Genomic DNA, 17,163 nt, shown 5'->3' with positions numbered 1-17,163 from the left:
CCGAATGGCCTGTACTGTGCTGGAATGTTCTATGTTCTAAGTCTGCACACACACACACACACACACACACACACACTCACACACACACACACACACACACATACACACACACACGCCCCTCTGCTTCAGGATAATGGGGACATTTATTGACACATTAAGTCACACCCAATCCCCTTGTGAGTGAGGGGATATCCCAGGAGGAGACAGGACTGGGGGAGGGGAATGAGGGTGTGTCCCAGGGGGTGAAGGGACTGGGGGTGGGGAGTGAGGGGGTGTCCCAGGGGGTGAAGGGCTGTTTTCCCTTGAGAGACGTCGGCTGAGGGGGGATCTAATAGAGGTTTATAAGATTATGAAAGGGATAGATGGTGGTAAGCTTTTTCCGCTATTAGAAATGGATAGAACGAGGGGTCACGGGCTTAGGGTGAGGGGGGCTAGGTATAAGACAAATATTAGAGGGCAGTTTTTCACGCAAAGGGTAGTGGGGGTGTGGAATGCACTGCCGAGTAAGGTGGTGGAAGCAGGCACGCTAGGGTTGTTTAAGAGTCACTTAGACAGCCACATGAGCGGGCTACATATAGGGGGATATAGCAGGCCTTACTAAACATTGTAGGCTTGGGATTCCGTTTTTGCCTCAGGGATGTTACAGTCTTTGCCTGTTTAATAATGAATTTTTTGTCTCCACAGGCATTTAAGTCCACCTTGTTGACCAGCAAGGGGCATGCATGCAGCAGGTTGTAGTGGGCTGCTCTTGGACGTTGCTTCGGGAGTTGCCTATTGCTTCATGTCGTTAGTGTGCTTAAACTGGACCATCTCAAGGGCAACATGACAGCTCAGAGACTATCTCTGTTGCTGTGCGGACACATGGATTTGGGCCTGTGTCTGCGGGAGTTTGCACATTCTCCCCGTGGTTGCGTGGGTTTCCTCCGGGTGCTCCGGTTTCCTCCCACATCCCAAAGATGCGCTTTTAGGCTGATTGATTGGGTACTAAATTGTCCCTATATTGGACCTCCCTGATCCTCGCACATTAGGCGTAGACTAAAATCATGAATAGGTCACTGAGACAATGGGACGGCGGCGCGGGCTCGTTGGGCCGAAGGGCCTGTTTCCCGTGCTGTGTTGTTCTTTGTTCTTTGTTCTTTGTGTCCCAGGGGGTGAAGGGACTGGGGGAGGGGAGTGAGGGGGTGTCCCAGGGGATGAAGGGACTGGGGGAGGGGAGTGAGGGGGTGTCCCAGGATGTGACGGGACTGGGGGAGGGGAGTGAGGGGGTGTCCCAGGGGGTGAAGGGAGTCGGGGAGGGGAGTGAGGGGGTGTCCCGGGGTTGAAGGGACTGGGGGAGGGGAGTGTGGGGGAGTCCCAGGGGGTGAAGGGACTGGGGGAGGGGAGTGAGGGGGTGTCCCAGGAGGTGAAGGGACTAGGGGAGGGGAGTGAGGGGGTGTCCCAGGGGGTGAAGGGACTGGGGGAGGGGAGTGAGGGGGTGTCCCAGGGGGTGAAGGGACTGGGGGAGGGGAGTGAGGGGGTGTCCCAGGAGGTGACACTATCTCTGCAGGGCACTGAGGCCAGCATCGCAAGGACGGTGAGCTTGGCGCAGGACGGGCGCTCCCTGGCAGCAGATGTCCGCACCGTGGCTCAGGTCATGAGGTCCGTGTCCAGGGTGGAGGACGTGGGGACCCACAAGTGTCAGCACCAGGGGATGGTGGGGTCTGACTCCAGCTGCCCCTCCCTCCCCTGAGAGCCTGAAGGGAAGAGGATCAGCAGGAGTCCAGCCCGGGACCCTCCTGCTGGATTAACTCCCACCCAGAGCCCTCGGCTGAGCTTTAGTAAGGCCCCCTGACCTTTCCCCCCTGCCCCCTGACCCACCCTTCATTGAATAGAATAAAGTGACGTTAGATAACTTATATCGTTGTACTATATATAATGTACCACATGTATAATCTCATAAAGTTATATCAATCAATTCCAGCCCTTTTATTCATTTATTTCTCATTTTCTTTACATTTATACTTTAAAAATCTTCCGTGTTTTGGTTTATAAAAGTGTTGATGACAGCGTGTAAATCAACAGATCGAAGCGTGTTTGATTCAATGTGCACCGTAAGTATGTATAACATGTTATAGCGTGACAATAAACTCTTTGTTGCATTTATTTTGTATTTATTTGCATGTAGTACAAGTCTGGGGGTGAAGCTTCTCTATTTATAGGTATTTGTTATATTAATTCACCCACGGGCTATAGTTATGAAAATTTATTCACCCTTAAAAGGGGGAAACCAATTTTTTTTCTTCCCCCTCCCGTGTCCCCCCCACCCCCTCCCTCCGGGCCCCGAGGCTTAAGCCTGCTCAGCTTAATGGTTAATCCGCCTCTGCCTGCCAGGGACATGAGGTCCCCAGCCGTGGACAAGAGCGAACACCACCCCCCCCTCCCACCCCGCCACACACCCCTCTGCACAGGATCCCCACCCACCCCTCCCTCCATCAAAGCAAACCCCTCTTATATCTAATACTGTCCCCTCTTAGCAAGCCAGTTCTCCACCCATCTAGATACCTGGCCACGTATCCCATGAGCCTTAATCTTTTCTACCAACTTACCATGAGGGACTTTGTCAAACGCCTTACTGAAATCCATATCGTCATCATCAACGGCTCGTCCTTCGTCGGCCATTTTTGTCTCCTCCTCAAAAAATTTGACCAGATTCGTAAGGCAAGACTTCCCCTTTACAAAGCCATGCTGCGTATCCTTAATCAGATCGCAACGCTCTAAGTGCTCATACATCCTATCCCTAAGAATCCTCTCCATCAGCTAGCCTACCACTGACGTTAAACTCACCGGCCTATAGTTACTCGGGTTATCCCTCCTACCCTTTTTAAACAACGGTACCACGTTCGCTATCCTCCAGTCCTCTGGGACCTCACCTGTGTCCAAAGAAGGGACAAAGATTTGCGTCAGAGGCCCAGCAATCTCATCCCTCGCCTCCCAAAGCAGCCGAGGATAAATGCCATCGGGCCCCAGAGGTTTATCAGTTTTAATGCTACATAAAAGCCCTAACACTTCTTCCCTCGTAATCGATAGTTCCTTCAATTGGTCTACCGCTCCCTCGATGACCGTACCAGACATCAAGCCCCTCTCCTTCGTGAATACCGACGCAAAGTATTCACTCAGGATCTCCCCCATTCCCTCGGACTCTAAGCACAATTCCCCTCGTCTGTCCCTGAGAGGACCGATTTTTCCCCTAGCCACACTTTTGTTCCTAACATAGGAGTAAAACGCCTTTGGATTTTCCTTAATCCTACCTGCCAAAGCCATTTCATGCCCCCTCTTTGCACTCCTAACTCCCCTTTTGAGATCCCTCCTACTCTCTCTGTATTCCTCCAACGCTCTCTCCGTTCCCAGCTGCTTAGACCTGACATACGCCTCTTGTTTCTTCCTAACCAGGTCTTCTATATCTCTAGTAATTCACGGCTCTCTAATCCTACCTTTCCCATCCTTCCTCCTAACCGGCACATGCCTTTCCTGCACCCATTGCAGTTTTCCCTTGAAAGACTCAGTCTCAGTTGACAGTCTGTGTGGAGTTTGCACATTCTCCTACAGGCCAAAGGTGTGCGGTTTGGGTCGGCTGGCCACACTGAATTGCCTCTTAGCCCCCGACCCTAACAGGGTAAATATGCAAGGTTTTGTGGTTCGGGCCTGAGTGGGATTGTCAGTGCAAGCTTGATGGGCTGAATGTGAGGTAATGCATTTTGGAAGGCCTAAAACAGATAAGAAATATACAGTAAATGGCAGAAGCCTTCAGAGTATTGATAGACAAAGGGATCTGGGTGTCTAGGTAGACAGGTCACTGAAAGTGGCAATGCAGGTGGAGAAGGTAGTTAAGAAGGCATCCAGCATGCTTGCCTTCATCGGCTGGGGCACTGAGTTTAAAAATTGGCAAGTCATGTTGCAGCTTTATAGAACCTTAGTTTGGCTGAACTTGGAATATAGTGTTGAATTCTGGTCGCCAGACTAACAGAAGGATGTGGAGGCTTTGGGAACATAGAACAGAGAACACTGCAGCACAAACAGGCCCTTCGGCCCACAAGTTGCGCCGATCACATCGAAACCTACTAAGCCATCGACCTATCTATAACCCTCAATCCCATTAGATCCCAGAGACTCATCCAGAAGTCTTTTAAAAGACCCCAGTGAGTTCGTCTCCACCACCACCGACGGCAGCCGATTCCATTCACTCACCACCCTCTGAGTGAAAAACTTACCCTGAACGTCTCCCCTGTACTTGCTTCCCTGCACCTTAAACCTGTGTCCTCTCATAGCTACCATTTCAGCCCTGGGAAATAGCCTCTGAGAATCCATCCTATCTTTTCCTCTCAACACTTTATAAACCTCTATCAGGTCGCCTCTCAACCTTCGTCTCTCCAGGGAGAAGAGTACCAGCTCCCTCAACCTATCTTCATAAGGCATGCCTCCCAATCCAGGCAACATCCTTGTAAATCTCCTCTGTCCCCTCTCAATAGCTTCCACATCCTTCCTGTAGTGAGGCGACCAGAACTGCGCACAGTACTCCAAGTGGGGTCTGACAAGGGTCTTATAAAGTTGCAGCATTACCTCCCAACTCCTAAACTCAATCCCTCGATTAATGAAGGCCAGTACACCATACGCCTTCTTGTCCACATCCTCCACCTGTGAGGCCTTCTGCTCCTCAACACTGCTAAGACTCCTACCCTTGATATTGTATTCCTTCATCCCGAAGGACCTGCCGAAATGGACCACGACACATTTATCCATGTTGAAGTCCATCTGCCACTTCTCCGCCCAGTCTTGTATCCTATCTATGTCCCACTGCAACTTCTGACATCCCTCCAGACCATCCACAACATCACCAACCTTCGTATCGTCGGCGAACTTTCTAACCCATCCCTCCACTTCCTCATCCAGGTCATTTATGAAAATGACAAACAGCAAGGGTCCTAGAACAGATCCCTGGGGCACTCCTCTGGTGACCGACCTCCATGCAGAAAAAGACCCACCCACAACCACTCTCTGCCTTCTGCAGGCAAGCCAGTTCTGCATCCACAAGGCCAAAGCCCCTTGGATCCCATGCCCTCTCACCTTCTCAAGAAGTCTTGCATGGGGGACCTTATCTAAGACTTTGCTGAAGTCCAAGTAAACCACATCCACCGCTCTTCCTTCGTCAATGTGTTCAGTCACATTTTCAAAGAACTCAACGAGGCTCGTAAGGCACGACCTGCCCTTGACAAAGCCGTGCTGACTATTTCTGACCATTCTAAACTTCTCCAAATGCTCATAAATCTTGTCCCTCAGAATCCTCTCCATCAACTTACCAACCACTGAGGTTAGACTCACCGCTCGGTAATTTCCCGGGCTATCTCTGTTCCCTTTCTTGAAAATAGGGACTACATCCGCAATCCTCCAATCCTCCGGAACCTCTCCCGTCTCCATTGACGACGCAAAGATCATCGCCAGGGGCTCTGCAATCACCTCCCTCACCTCCCACAGTAACCTGGGGTACATCCCATCCGGTCCCGGTGACTTATCTATCTTTATAGAATTTAGAAGTTCCAACACATCCTCTTTCTTAACATCCACACACTCAATCTTTTCAGTCTGCCGCAAACCTGTAGTACAACCTCCCAGATCACTTTCCACTGTGAATACCGAGGCAAAGTACTCATTAAGCACCTCTGTCATTTCTTCCGGTTCCACACAGACTTTTCCCCCTTCACCTTTTATCGGTCCAATCCCTTCTCTTCTCATCCTTTTACTCTTCACATATTTGTAGAAGGCCTTGGGATTCTCCTTAATCTTACCCACCAAGGCCTTCTCATGTCCCCTTCTGGCTCTTATTTATTTATCATTTATAATTATTTATTATATAATAATTATAATTTTTATTAATTATATAATAATTATTACATTATAATTTTATAATTATTTATATATATGAATAATTTGCAGGAAAATGTAACTGGTTTGTTTGGTTAGTTTGCAGACAGCACAAAGGTTGGTGGATTTGCGGATCGCGATGAGGACCATCAGAGGATACAGCAGGATATCGATTAGTTGGAGACTTGGGTGGAGATGTGGCAGATGGAGTTTAATCTGGACAAATGTGAGGGAATGCATTTTGGAAGGTCTAATACAAATAGGAAATATACAGTAAATGGCAGAGTATTGATAGGGAAAGGGATCTGGGTGTGCAGGTACACAGGTCACTGAAAGAGGCAATGCAGGTGGAGAAGGTAGTCAAGAAGGCATACGGCATGCTTGCCTTCATCGGCCGGGGCACTGAGTTTAAAAATTGGCAAATCATGTTGCAGCTTTATAGAACCTTAGTGAGGCCGCATTTGGAATATAGAGTTCAATCCTGGTCACCACACTACCAGAAGGATGTGGAAGCTTTGGAGAGGGTGTAGAAGAGATTTACCAGGATGTTGTCTGGTATGGAGGGCATCAGTTATGAGAATATGGAAGTTGAAGGAAGTTTGTTTGTTCCCACAGGAATGACGGAGGTTCAGGGGTGACCTGATAGAAGTCGACACTGTCAGCCGACAAGGCCTGTGGAGGATCATGTCAATGTTTGGCTGCCCCCCCAGATTCATTCAGATGGAATGCCAGTTCCATGATGGTACGATGGCCAGAGCACTGGACGGCAGAGAAACTTTGAAGGCTTTCCCAGTCACCAATGGTGTCAAACACCCAGACTGTTCAGCATGATGTTTACTGCCATGCTGAAAGATGTATTCCAGGACAGTGTTGCTGGAATCAGCCTCAAGTACAGAGTGGATGGGAAACTCTTCAATCTGAGGAGACTTCAAGCCATTAGCAAAGAGAAGGAGACTGTTCTGAGACACTTCCTCTTTGCCGATGACTGCGCCCTGTTTACTGGCTCAGAGCCAGAGATACAAGTCAGTATGGACAAATTTTCCACAGCTTGTGACAAGTTTGGACTCACCATCAACATTAAAAAGACTGAAGTCATGCACCAGCCTGCTCCTCATGTACCGTACACAGAACCCATAATCACAATCAAAGGACAGAAACTACAGGCAGTGGACCAGTTCACTGATCTTAGCAGCACCCTCTCCCAAGCAGTGACTATTGATACAGAAGTTAACTGCAGAATAGCAAAGGCAAGTTCTGCTTTCGGTAGACTGCGCTCCACTGTATGGGAACGTCGAGGAATCAGCTCACAAACAAAACTGAAGGTCTACAGCACCACGGTACTCACTACCCTCCTGTATGCCTGTGAAATGTGGACTGTCTATCGAAGGCATGCAAGACAGCTCAATCATTTCCACATGACTGTCTTCACAGAATGTTACACATTAGATGGCAAGACAAAGTACCAGACACTGAAGTTCTCTCTGGAGCGAGTCTACCATCAGTCCACACACGGCTGATGAGAGCACAGACCCGGTGGGCAGGTCATGTCATTGTTATCGGACAATAAATTTTCTGAAATTGGGTACACAATATGGAAGCAGAGTAAAGTTGCACTCAGAGTCTCCCCACTAAAGGTCACAAGGGAACAGACACAGACTCGCAGGCAAGGACATGCTTTTAGAATGCAAATGAGGGCTCGCACACAAAGGGAACCGGACAGGATGGCACCTACAGGGTCGAAATTAAAAAGTACACCCCCATCCAACCAAATCAGCACCTCTGCTCGAATCAAGCAACCCTCTATGGAGAAACCTAAGGATTAGCATAACTAAGGAAGCATCCCTGGCCCCACAAACTTCCTGAGATCAGTCAAACACGCATTGTTCAAACCCCAGAGATTCTAGACCATTAATAAACCCATCAGACAGAAACCATTAACACACACTTAAAAACACCGTTACAATACTTGAAGACATCGAAACAGGATGGTCAGAGTCGAATACTGGAAACAAAACATTAGTATTTGAATTGTACAATGTATTGAAGTTCAGGTATAACTGTAACCCATTGCGGCGGATCTTTAGAGTGCTTTCGGGACAGTTCGGTCTGTCTGTCCTGACTGCACCTCCGTCGCTGTTAAAATAAAGCTGTCCCGCTGTTGAACCTGACCCTGAGTCCGGAGTGATCGTGTCCGCCCACTCGCGCTAACATCATCCATTTGCTGGACGAGCGCATATCCAAGCAGCTCCTTTTTGGGGAACTCTCTGCTGGAAGACGCTCGCATGGAGGGCAGAGGAAACATGACAAAAACACACTAAAGTCCTCCCTGAAGTCGCTTGACATAAACACGACCACCTGGGAAAGACTGGCACAAAACCGCCCTACCTGCTGCTGCCTCACCCACAAAGGCTGTCAAGCTTATGAAGCAAGGTGCAGTGCTGAAGCACAACTTAAACACCAGTTGCACAAATCCAGAGCCACCAGCGCAACAACTACAGTGCCTACACAAATCTGCCCAACCTCTAGGCCGACTAGAGGTGAGGCTATATTGGATTTGGTGCTTGGTAATGAGCCAGACCAGGTGCTAGACTTGGAAGTTGGTGTGCATTTTGGGGATAGTGACCACAATTCGATTAGGTTCACCTTAGTGATGGAAAGGGATAGGCATGAACCTCGGGTCAGTAGTTACAGCTGGGGGAAGGGTAATTATGAGGCTATTAGGAGAGAATTAGGAAGCATTGGTTGGACTAGGAGATTACAGGGACTGGGGACGTCCGAGATGTGGAGATTTTTCAAGGAGCAGCTACTGCGGGTCTGTGATAGGTATATCCATGTCAGGCAAGGAGGGTTTGGTAGGCCCAGGGAACCATGGTGCACTAAAAAAGTTGATTCGTTGGTTAGGAAGAAAAAGGAGGCTTATGTTCGGATGAGGCTTGAGGGCTCAGGTAGTGCATTAGAAAGTTTTAGATTGGCTAGGAGGGAGTTGAAGAGGGAGTTAAGAAGGGCTAAAAGAGGACATGAGATGACTTTGGCTGATAGGATTAAGGAGAACCCTAAGGCGTTTTACAGGTATGTCAAGAACAGAAGGTTGGTTAGGGCAAGATTAGGGCCAGTTACAGACAGTAGAGGGAAGTTGTGTGTGGAACAGGAGGAGATTGGAGAGGCGTTGAACCAATATTTCTCTTCGGTGTTCACGCAAGGGGACATGAATGTAGCTGAGGAGGACACTGGGGTGCAGGGGTGTAAAATAGATAGTATTGCAGTTGATGCGGGGGATGTGCTGGATATTCTAGAGGGTTTGAAAATAGATAAGTCCCCTGGTCCGGATGGGATTTACCTTAGGATTCTCTGGGAGGCAAGAGAGGTGATTGCGGAGCCTCTGGCTCTGATCTTCAGGTCGTCGTTGGTCTCTGGTATAGTACCGGAAGATTGGAGGACAGCAAATGTTGTCCCATTGTTGAAGGAGGGGAGCAGAGACTTCCCTGGGAATTATAGACCGGTGAGTCTTACTTCTGTGGTGGGTAAGGTTTTGGAAAGGATTATTAGAGACAGGATTTATAGTTATTTGGAGAGTAATGAATTGATTAGAGACAGTCAGCATGGTTTTGTAGTGGGTAGGTCGTGCCTTACTAACCTTATCGAGTTCTTTGAGAAAGTGACCAAAGAGGTGGATAGGGGTAAGGCAGTTGACGTTGTGTATATGGATTTTAGTAAGGCGTTTGATAAAGTTCACCATGGTAGGCTTCTGCACAAAATGCAGATGTATGGGATTGGGGGTGATCTAGGTAATTGGATCAGGAATTGGCTAGCAGATAGGAGACAGAGGGTGGTGGTTGATGGTAAATATTCGTCATGGAGTTCGGTTACGAGTGGTGTGCCTCAGGGATCTGTTTTGGGCCACTGTTGTTTGTAATTTTTATTAATGATCTGGATGAGGGTATAGTTGGGTGGATTAGTAAGTTTGCTGATGACACCAAAGTCGGAGGTGTGGTAGATTGTGAGGAAGGGTGTCATAGTTTGCAGGGTGACTTAGAAAGGTTGCAGAGCTGGGCCGAGAGGTGGCGGATGGAGTTTAATGTGGACAAGTGTGAGGTAATTCATTTTGGTAGGAATAACAGATGTGTTGAGTATAGGGCTAACGGGAGGACTTTGAATAGTGTGGAGGAGCAGAGGGATCTAGGTGTATGTGTACATAGATCCCTGAAAGTTGGGAATCAAGTAGATAAGGTTGTTAAGAAGGCATACGGTGTCTTGGCGTTCATTGGTAGGGGGATTGAATTTAGGAGTCGCAGCGTCATGATGCAACTGTACACAACTCTGGTGCGGCCGCACTTGGAGTATTGTGTGCAGTTCTGGTCCCCACATTACAGGAAGGATGTAGAGGCTTTGGAGAGGGTGCAGAGGAGGTTTACCAGGATGTTGCCTGGTATGGAGGGGAGGTCCTATGAGGAGAGACTGAGAGATTTGGGGTTGTTTTCGCTGGAAAGAAGGCGGCTAAGAGGGGACCTTATTGAAACATATAAGATGATTAGAGGTTTAGATAGGGTGGATAGTGATAGCCTTTTTCCTAGGATGGAGAAAGCTAGCATGAGAGGAACGGCTTTAAATTAAGGGGGGGTAGTTATAGGACTGATGTCAGGGGTAGGTTCTTTACCCAGAGGGTGGTGAGGGACTGGAATGCCCTGCCTGCTGCAGTTGTAAATGCGCCTAGTTTGGGGGCGTTTAAGAGATCTGTGGATAGGTTTATGGACGAAATGGGATTGGTTTAGATTTGTGGGTGAGTGTTGTTTTTTTTTAAAAGCTGGTCGGCGCAACATCGTGGGCCGAAGGGCCTGTTCTGTGCTGTAATGTTCTATGTTCTATGTTCTATGTGCCAGGACATTCCGTACCCGAATTGGCCCTGATCAGTCATCTTCGGACACACCGCAACCAGCCTCAAAATGACTCATGGTGTCGAGGTCCTGATGGATGAACAACAAGATTGTGAGGCATGGACAAGGTGGACAGTAAGAAGCTTTTTCCCTGGGTGCAAGAGTCACTTATGAGGAAGCAGAGGTTTAAGGTGCCAGGGGCAAGGTTTAAAGGAGATGTACGAGGCAGATTTTTGACACAGATGGTGGTGGATGCCTGGAACCCATTGCTGGGGGAAGGAATGGAAGCAGATACAACAGTGAGTTTTAAGGGGCGTCTTGAAAAATCCATGATTAGAATGGGAATAGAGGATATGATCTGCGGAAGGGGAGAGGGTTTTAGTTCAGTCGGGCAGCATGGTCGGTACAGGCTTGGAGGGCCAAAGGGCTGTTCCTGCCCTGTAAATTCTTTGTTCTTTGGTTGTTGTTATTTGTTGAACGCTTTCCCTTTCTGTCCGTCCAGTGTCTGCTTAGCTGCATTTTTGAAAATCTCAGAGGGTTAGAATTGAAATATTGAAAACATTGTGTTTGTTTATTCATTGTCAGGAATTTTAATCCCCAGAGAAACTCCTCTCTGTGGATTCCACTCCCACATAAATGTGAGGCTTCTTTCAATGTCCTTCCACAATGCCTCAGTAACCTCGAGTGCTGACTGGTTCACTCTCTGCTGCCAAAGTCGAAACATGCTTCGGGAATTCTCAATAACCTTCCGTATGCTATTCACAATCTGGGAAGTGCAGAAGATATATTATCCCATCATCGCTGCTCTTGGCGTTCCCTGTAAGTGTTGCTGTTAACTCCATGCATCATGTTTAACTGTGGCATTTCTCCTCAGTACTTCCGGATTCCTTTCACTCTCTCAGCTCATTGATGGTCCTGGTAAGTAACATATGCTGAATTAGTGCTGTTGATGGTGAGGAAACATGAAGTATGAACTTATTGGAAAATTTCCCGCTGGGCCACATTTTAATCCAGATGCCCACAGACTCAGCTGACATTAGATAAACTCTCAATACAATAGCGAATGTTCTGTAAAAGTAATATTCATTGATCACTTAATCTCCTACAGTTATGTACGCTCTTCCATATAACCACTATTTATGGTAAACATGTTGGATTGACAGAGATTTTGTGAGCTAAATCGCAATTTGCCATGTTCAGTGTGTTCTGTGTATCTGTCTCCATGTGTCACACTGGAACATATCTGCCTAATTCTGTTTCTTACACAATCACCTCCTCACTTTGCCAGATGTTTCATTCTTTTACTGAATTGGCGTGGGCATCTGTGTGTTCAGCATTTATTGCCCAATCGTTCTTGCTCTTGGGACAGTGCAGATGAAGCAGCTTTTGCTCTGCTGCTATATTTTGTGATATCGGAACGCCAGCAATTCCAGACTCCACGGACTTTTACTCGGAAACCATGAAGGAACAGCAGTATATTCCCAAGTCAGGACACGGAATAAAATTCTGATGCTTGCTGTACCAGGACACAGCAAGCTTTGATAGTTTAACACATCATTTGGACACAATGCCTGATGTAAAACTGCATGTTGCTATTTGCTCAGTTCTGTTTTCAAGACTTTATTTGCATTTCCAAGTCTTTATTCTGCACACATTTTCAGATGTAGAGCAGCAATGTGACAGAGTTGTGATAAATATGCAGACAAAGAGTTGAACATCAAATCCCTGCCGTGCAGAAGGAGACCACTGAATTTGCACGGATTTGCCGACACAGCATCTTACCCGGCCCCCTCCCTCTCCCCTTCACAACACTTAAGAAGCATTTAGAGGAACACTGCAAACACCATTGCATACAACACAATGCAGGAAGTGCTGGGAAATGGGGCTGGGCTTGTGCGTGCATCATCACACGGGGCACCGCATCTAGAAGTAGCACGTTTCACGTCCACGTTTCTGAGTTAGTCTGAAAGTGTAGCAAAATACCCTATCATTTTTCACGCAGTAATTGGATAAGTTGTCCATGAATGTTGCCTGTTGTGGCTCTGTTGGCAAGGATGCTGAGATTTCTATGTTCCTCTTCCAATAATGCCAACTTTAATCTCCCCTCAACAATCTGCCTCGGCAAAGCTGTTCCCTGGACAAGCTCTGTCTCAATGGAGTGTGGGGAGGAGGAGAGTTTGATGCCCCAGCGCTGAACTGGACTGTGAACCCGTACTGTTTCCACATTTGTGCACTTTCTTCTAACAATCGGTGAGCAGTGATCACAGGAATATCCACGCCCCAAATCTCCCTCCCAGGCAACAGCAGCCTGATATCTATTACAGTGAAAGCCCAATTCTACACAGCTTTCAGTTCTTTCCAAGTTTGGGTGATTGCTGCTTTCACAAACAATAGCTTGTTATTTTCTACAAGATGGAGCAGCAATCCCCCATCTCAGGAATGACATTTCTTAACGTTTGCAGCAGATTCTGAAAGTCGTGCTGGTTTGGTGCATTGGCCGTGCTAAATTCTCCCTCAGTGTCCCCGAACAGGTTCAGAAGTGTGACGACTCGGGGATTTTTCAGAGTAACTTCATTACACTGTTAATTTAAGCCTACTTGTGACACCAATAAATGCATTTTAACTTTAAGAACTTAGATTCTGAGTCTATTCTGGATAGTTTGATCCTGTTTGGTTCTTTATTTCACAGTCCATTGCTGCTTTTGCAATGCCTGTCTCCAACAGGAGAAACTCTCACAAAGAAGACACTCTTCAGTATATGTTGTAATGAAAATTCTAATTTCAGACTGAAATCTCATTGAATACTGCTGCTTTTACTTTTGCAAACTCCCTTCCAGTGAACTTAGTGACGATTGTGATCCTATCTCAAGGACGATGTGGTCTCTCGAAATGTGTCGCTCGATACCTGGTTTCCATGGCAGTGGCAGATCTACTGGTTATTATAGTTGATGTGATACTCAGACAGATTCCCATTGCTCACGTCACACATTTCCTTTTTGTACGGAACATTAAATTATGTAATATACACGGCGTCCTGCTTTATGCAATAACTGACTGTTCAGTCTGGTACACAGTTGCTTTTACCTTTGATCGATTTGTGGCAATTTGTTGTCAGAAGTTGAAAGCAAAATATTGCACAGAGAGAACAGCGACCATAGTTGTGGGAAGCATGACGGTGCTGTTCTTATTGAAAAATACTTTCTGGTATTTTGTTTTGACAAGTGAATATCTACTGTTTAACATTCCTTGGTTTTGTTACGTGTTAGAGACCTTTCTTTTTTCAAGGGTATGGGGAGCAGTAGAAACAATACATTATATTTTAACTCCGTTTGTTCCTTTCTTTCTGATCCTTCTGCTCAATGCGCTGACTGTTAGACACATTCTGGTGTCGAGCGGGGCCCGGAGGAGACTCCGGCTCCACAGCAGTGGGAAGAATCCCAGTGATCCTGAAATTGAGAAGCGGACAAAATCCATCATTTTACTCTTTGTCATCTCGGGAAATTTTATCTTGCTCTGGGTGATGTTTCTGGTGAATTCTATATGCTTGCGAATTATCACGTTGCAAAATAATGCATCATTTAGCATTTTTGATCTCCTACAAGAAATCGGTTTTATGCTTCAGCTTTTGAGTTCTTGCACAAATACCTGCATTTATGCAACAACTCAGAATAAATTCCGTAACGAATTCAAGTCGGTGCTGAAATATCCCATCACTCTGATCTTGAAATGTTGCTGGGGAAACAAATAGAAATTAAAACATGCCCAGCTGGCTCCGGGAATAGAAACAAAGAGCGAAACATCCCGTAATCGATTGCTATTTCATTGTTAGCTTCAACAAATATGCAGCAATTTGACTTCATGCGAGAAACTGGATAAATCATCCCAACCTTTAACATGTTAACAAAATACGATAAACAAACAACTTTCCACCTGGATCAAATAATCTGCTTGTTCTTTCTCTTGTTGTATATTTTTTATTCATTTATGTGATGTGGGTGTTGCTGGCTGCAACCAGCATTTATTGTCCATCCCAAACTGCCCCCTATTTCAGAGCACATTTGAGAGTCATCCACACACCTGGAGATCTGCAGTCTCATGTTGGCCAGACCAGGTAAAAATGGCAGATTTCGATCCCTAAAGATCATTAGTGAACCAAATAGGTTTTTCCAACAATTGGCAATCATTTCATGGTCATTGTTAGACTTTTAATTCTAGATTTTTATTGAAATCAAATTTCACCAGTGGCCGTGGTGGGATTTGTACCTGGGTCTCTGGATTACAAATCTAGTGACGATACTACTGTGTCCCCATCTACCTCGGCATGTGTTTGTCTTAACGTGCCATGGAAAAGACGCAGAGATCTCAGGTAAAAACCATCCACGTGATAACTGAGCCACAATGAAGATTGGTGATTATTGGGTTCTGGAGATGCTATTTGTTCACCAGATGGACAACTCATCCAATGAATAGAGGGCAATCATTTCTTTATGAATCTAGATTGACTTCATGGTATTGGAGATTGAAAAATAACTTTAAAACTTCATGCACACCCTGGGTGGGATTCTCCCATACAGATTCTAAGAGCTGAATTTTTGTAAAAACTGTTTTTTTTTCAGCAGGAGTTTCAAAATGATGGTGGATGGGGGTTCATGGGGTTGGGATGGGGGTCATTGGATGGTGGCAGAGAGAGAGAGACATTTTGTCCAATTATTCATCCCAGCTCCCCACCCCCTCCCAATAACCAGCGTTCCCATAAGTCTGGACGATGACACCCAACACCATCCTTGGTGCCAAGCTCCACCTCAATGGGTTGCCTACCAATAACAAACTGGCCACGGTAGGCAGGGAGAGCATACCGATGGGAGCGCGGGGGTGCCCATTGTGGACCCTTAAGGCATAAACGTTGATGCTGGTACTGCACTGCCTTCCGGGCATGTGTTTGAGTTCAGTCGCACAGGCAGGGACAGCCTCCTGACTATCACCAGCTGGGTTCCACGAGGTGGTGACCTTCCTATAAAGTGGCGACCAGAACTGCACACAGTATTCTAGCTGTGGCCTCACCAAATCAAGACAACTCCAACATGACTTCCCAGCTTTTGTCATCTATCCCTGGAATGAGAAAAGCAAATGTCCCAAATGCCTTTTTCACCACCTTACTAACATGCCTTTGAGCTTTCAGAGATCTGTGGACAAACGCGCCAAGGTCCCTTTGTGCTTCAGGAACTTCCTAGTGTCACGCCGTTCACTGAATAATTCCTTAACAAATTACTCCTTCCAATGTGTATCGCCTCACACTTTTCAGGGTTAAATTCCATCTGCCACTTATCCGCCCATTTGACCATCCCGTCTATATCTTGCTGTAGCTGAAGATTCACAATCTCACTGTTAACCTCCCGGCCAATCTTTGTGTCATCGGCAAACTTACTAATCCTACCCCGCCAAAAGTGCTCTCTGTCTTTTAATTAAATGATAAATAATAGGGGACACAGCTCAGATCCCTGTCGTCACAACTGGACACTGGTTTCCAGTCACAAAGGCAGCCTTTTCTTATCCCCCTCCACGTCTGAGCCAATTTTGAATCCACTTTATTAAAGTTACGCTATATCCCATGTGCATTTGATTTCTTTATAATTCTCCCATGTGGGACCTTGTCAAAGGCTTTGGGAAATCCATTTCAACTCCATCAACTGCTCAACACAACTGGTCACCTTCTCAACAAATAATATCAAATTGGTTAGGCATGATCTCCCTCTGAATGTTGGCCCAGTCAATGATGTCCACATCCCATGAATGAATAACATCAAACATTTGGGACTGATTATCGAGCTGCACCGTTTACTCTGAATTCAGTGTTGAGTTTTTTTGATTCCTCTGTGGGACATGGCCATCACTGGCTGCTCAGCATTTATTGCCCATCCCTAGTTGCCCTTGAACTGAATGGCTTGTTAGGCCATTTCAGAGGGCAGTTGAGAGTCAACCACATGACTGTGGCTCTGTAGTCACATGTAGGCCAGGCCGGGAAAGGAAGGTAGATTTCCTCCCCTAAAGGAAATTTGTGACCCGGGTGGGTTTTCCGACAATTGACAATGGTTCCATGGTCATCAGTACAAAGAACAACACAGCACGGGAAACAGGCCCTTCGGCCCAACGAGCCCGCGCCATGAAGTAGATTCTTCATGAAGTAGATTCTTCATTCCAGATATTTTTTAATGAATTCAGATTCCACTATCTGCCGTGGTGGGATTCGAATCTGGATCCCCAGAACATTAGCTGAGTTTCTGGATTCATAGCATCGTGTTAATATCACTGGGCCATTGCCTCCCCTGCCTCCACTATTTTGAGTGTCACGAGTAGGCTTACATTAACATTGCAATGAAGCTACTTTGAAAATGTAGTC

The 17,163-nt window shown here is 46.6% G+C and overlaps 1 protein-coding gene across 1 annotated transcript; it reads left to right on the top strand.

The window, feature by feature from the left end:
* Positions 1-11,488: 11,488 nt before the first annotated feature.
* Positions 11,489-14,514, top strand: LOC145360933 (putative G-protein coupled receptor 139). The gene is made up of 2 exons (XM_080216439.1): positions 11,489-11,585; positions 13,604-14,514. The coding sequence occupies exons 1-2, from the start codon at positions 11,489-11,491 to the stop codon at positions 14,512-14,514; spliced, it is 1,008 nt and encodes a 335-aa protein (XP_080072565.1).
* The last annotated feature ends 2,649 nt before the right edge of the window (positions 14,515-17,163 follow it).

This window comes from Carcharhinus amblyrhynchos, chromosome 33 (genome assembly GCF_965287045.1).
Source record: "Carcharhinus amblyrhynchos chromosome 33, sCarAmb.v2.hapA, whole genome shotgun sequence".
Taxonomy (NCBI): domain Eukaryota; kingdom Metazoa; phylum Chordata; class Chondrichthyes; order Carcharhiniformes; family Carcharhinidae; genus Carcharhinus; species Carcharhinus amblyrhynchos.
Note: the sequence above shows the minus strand (reverse complement) of the source record. Positions and strands in the feature narration are given on the sequence as shown.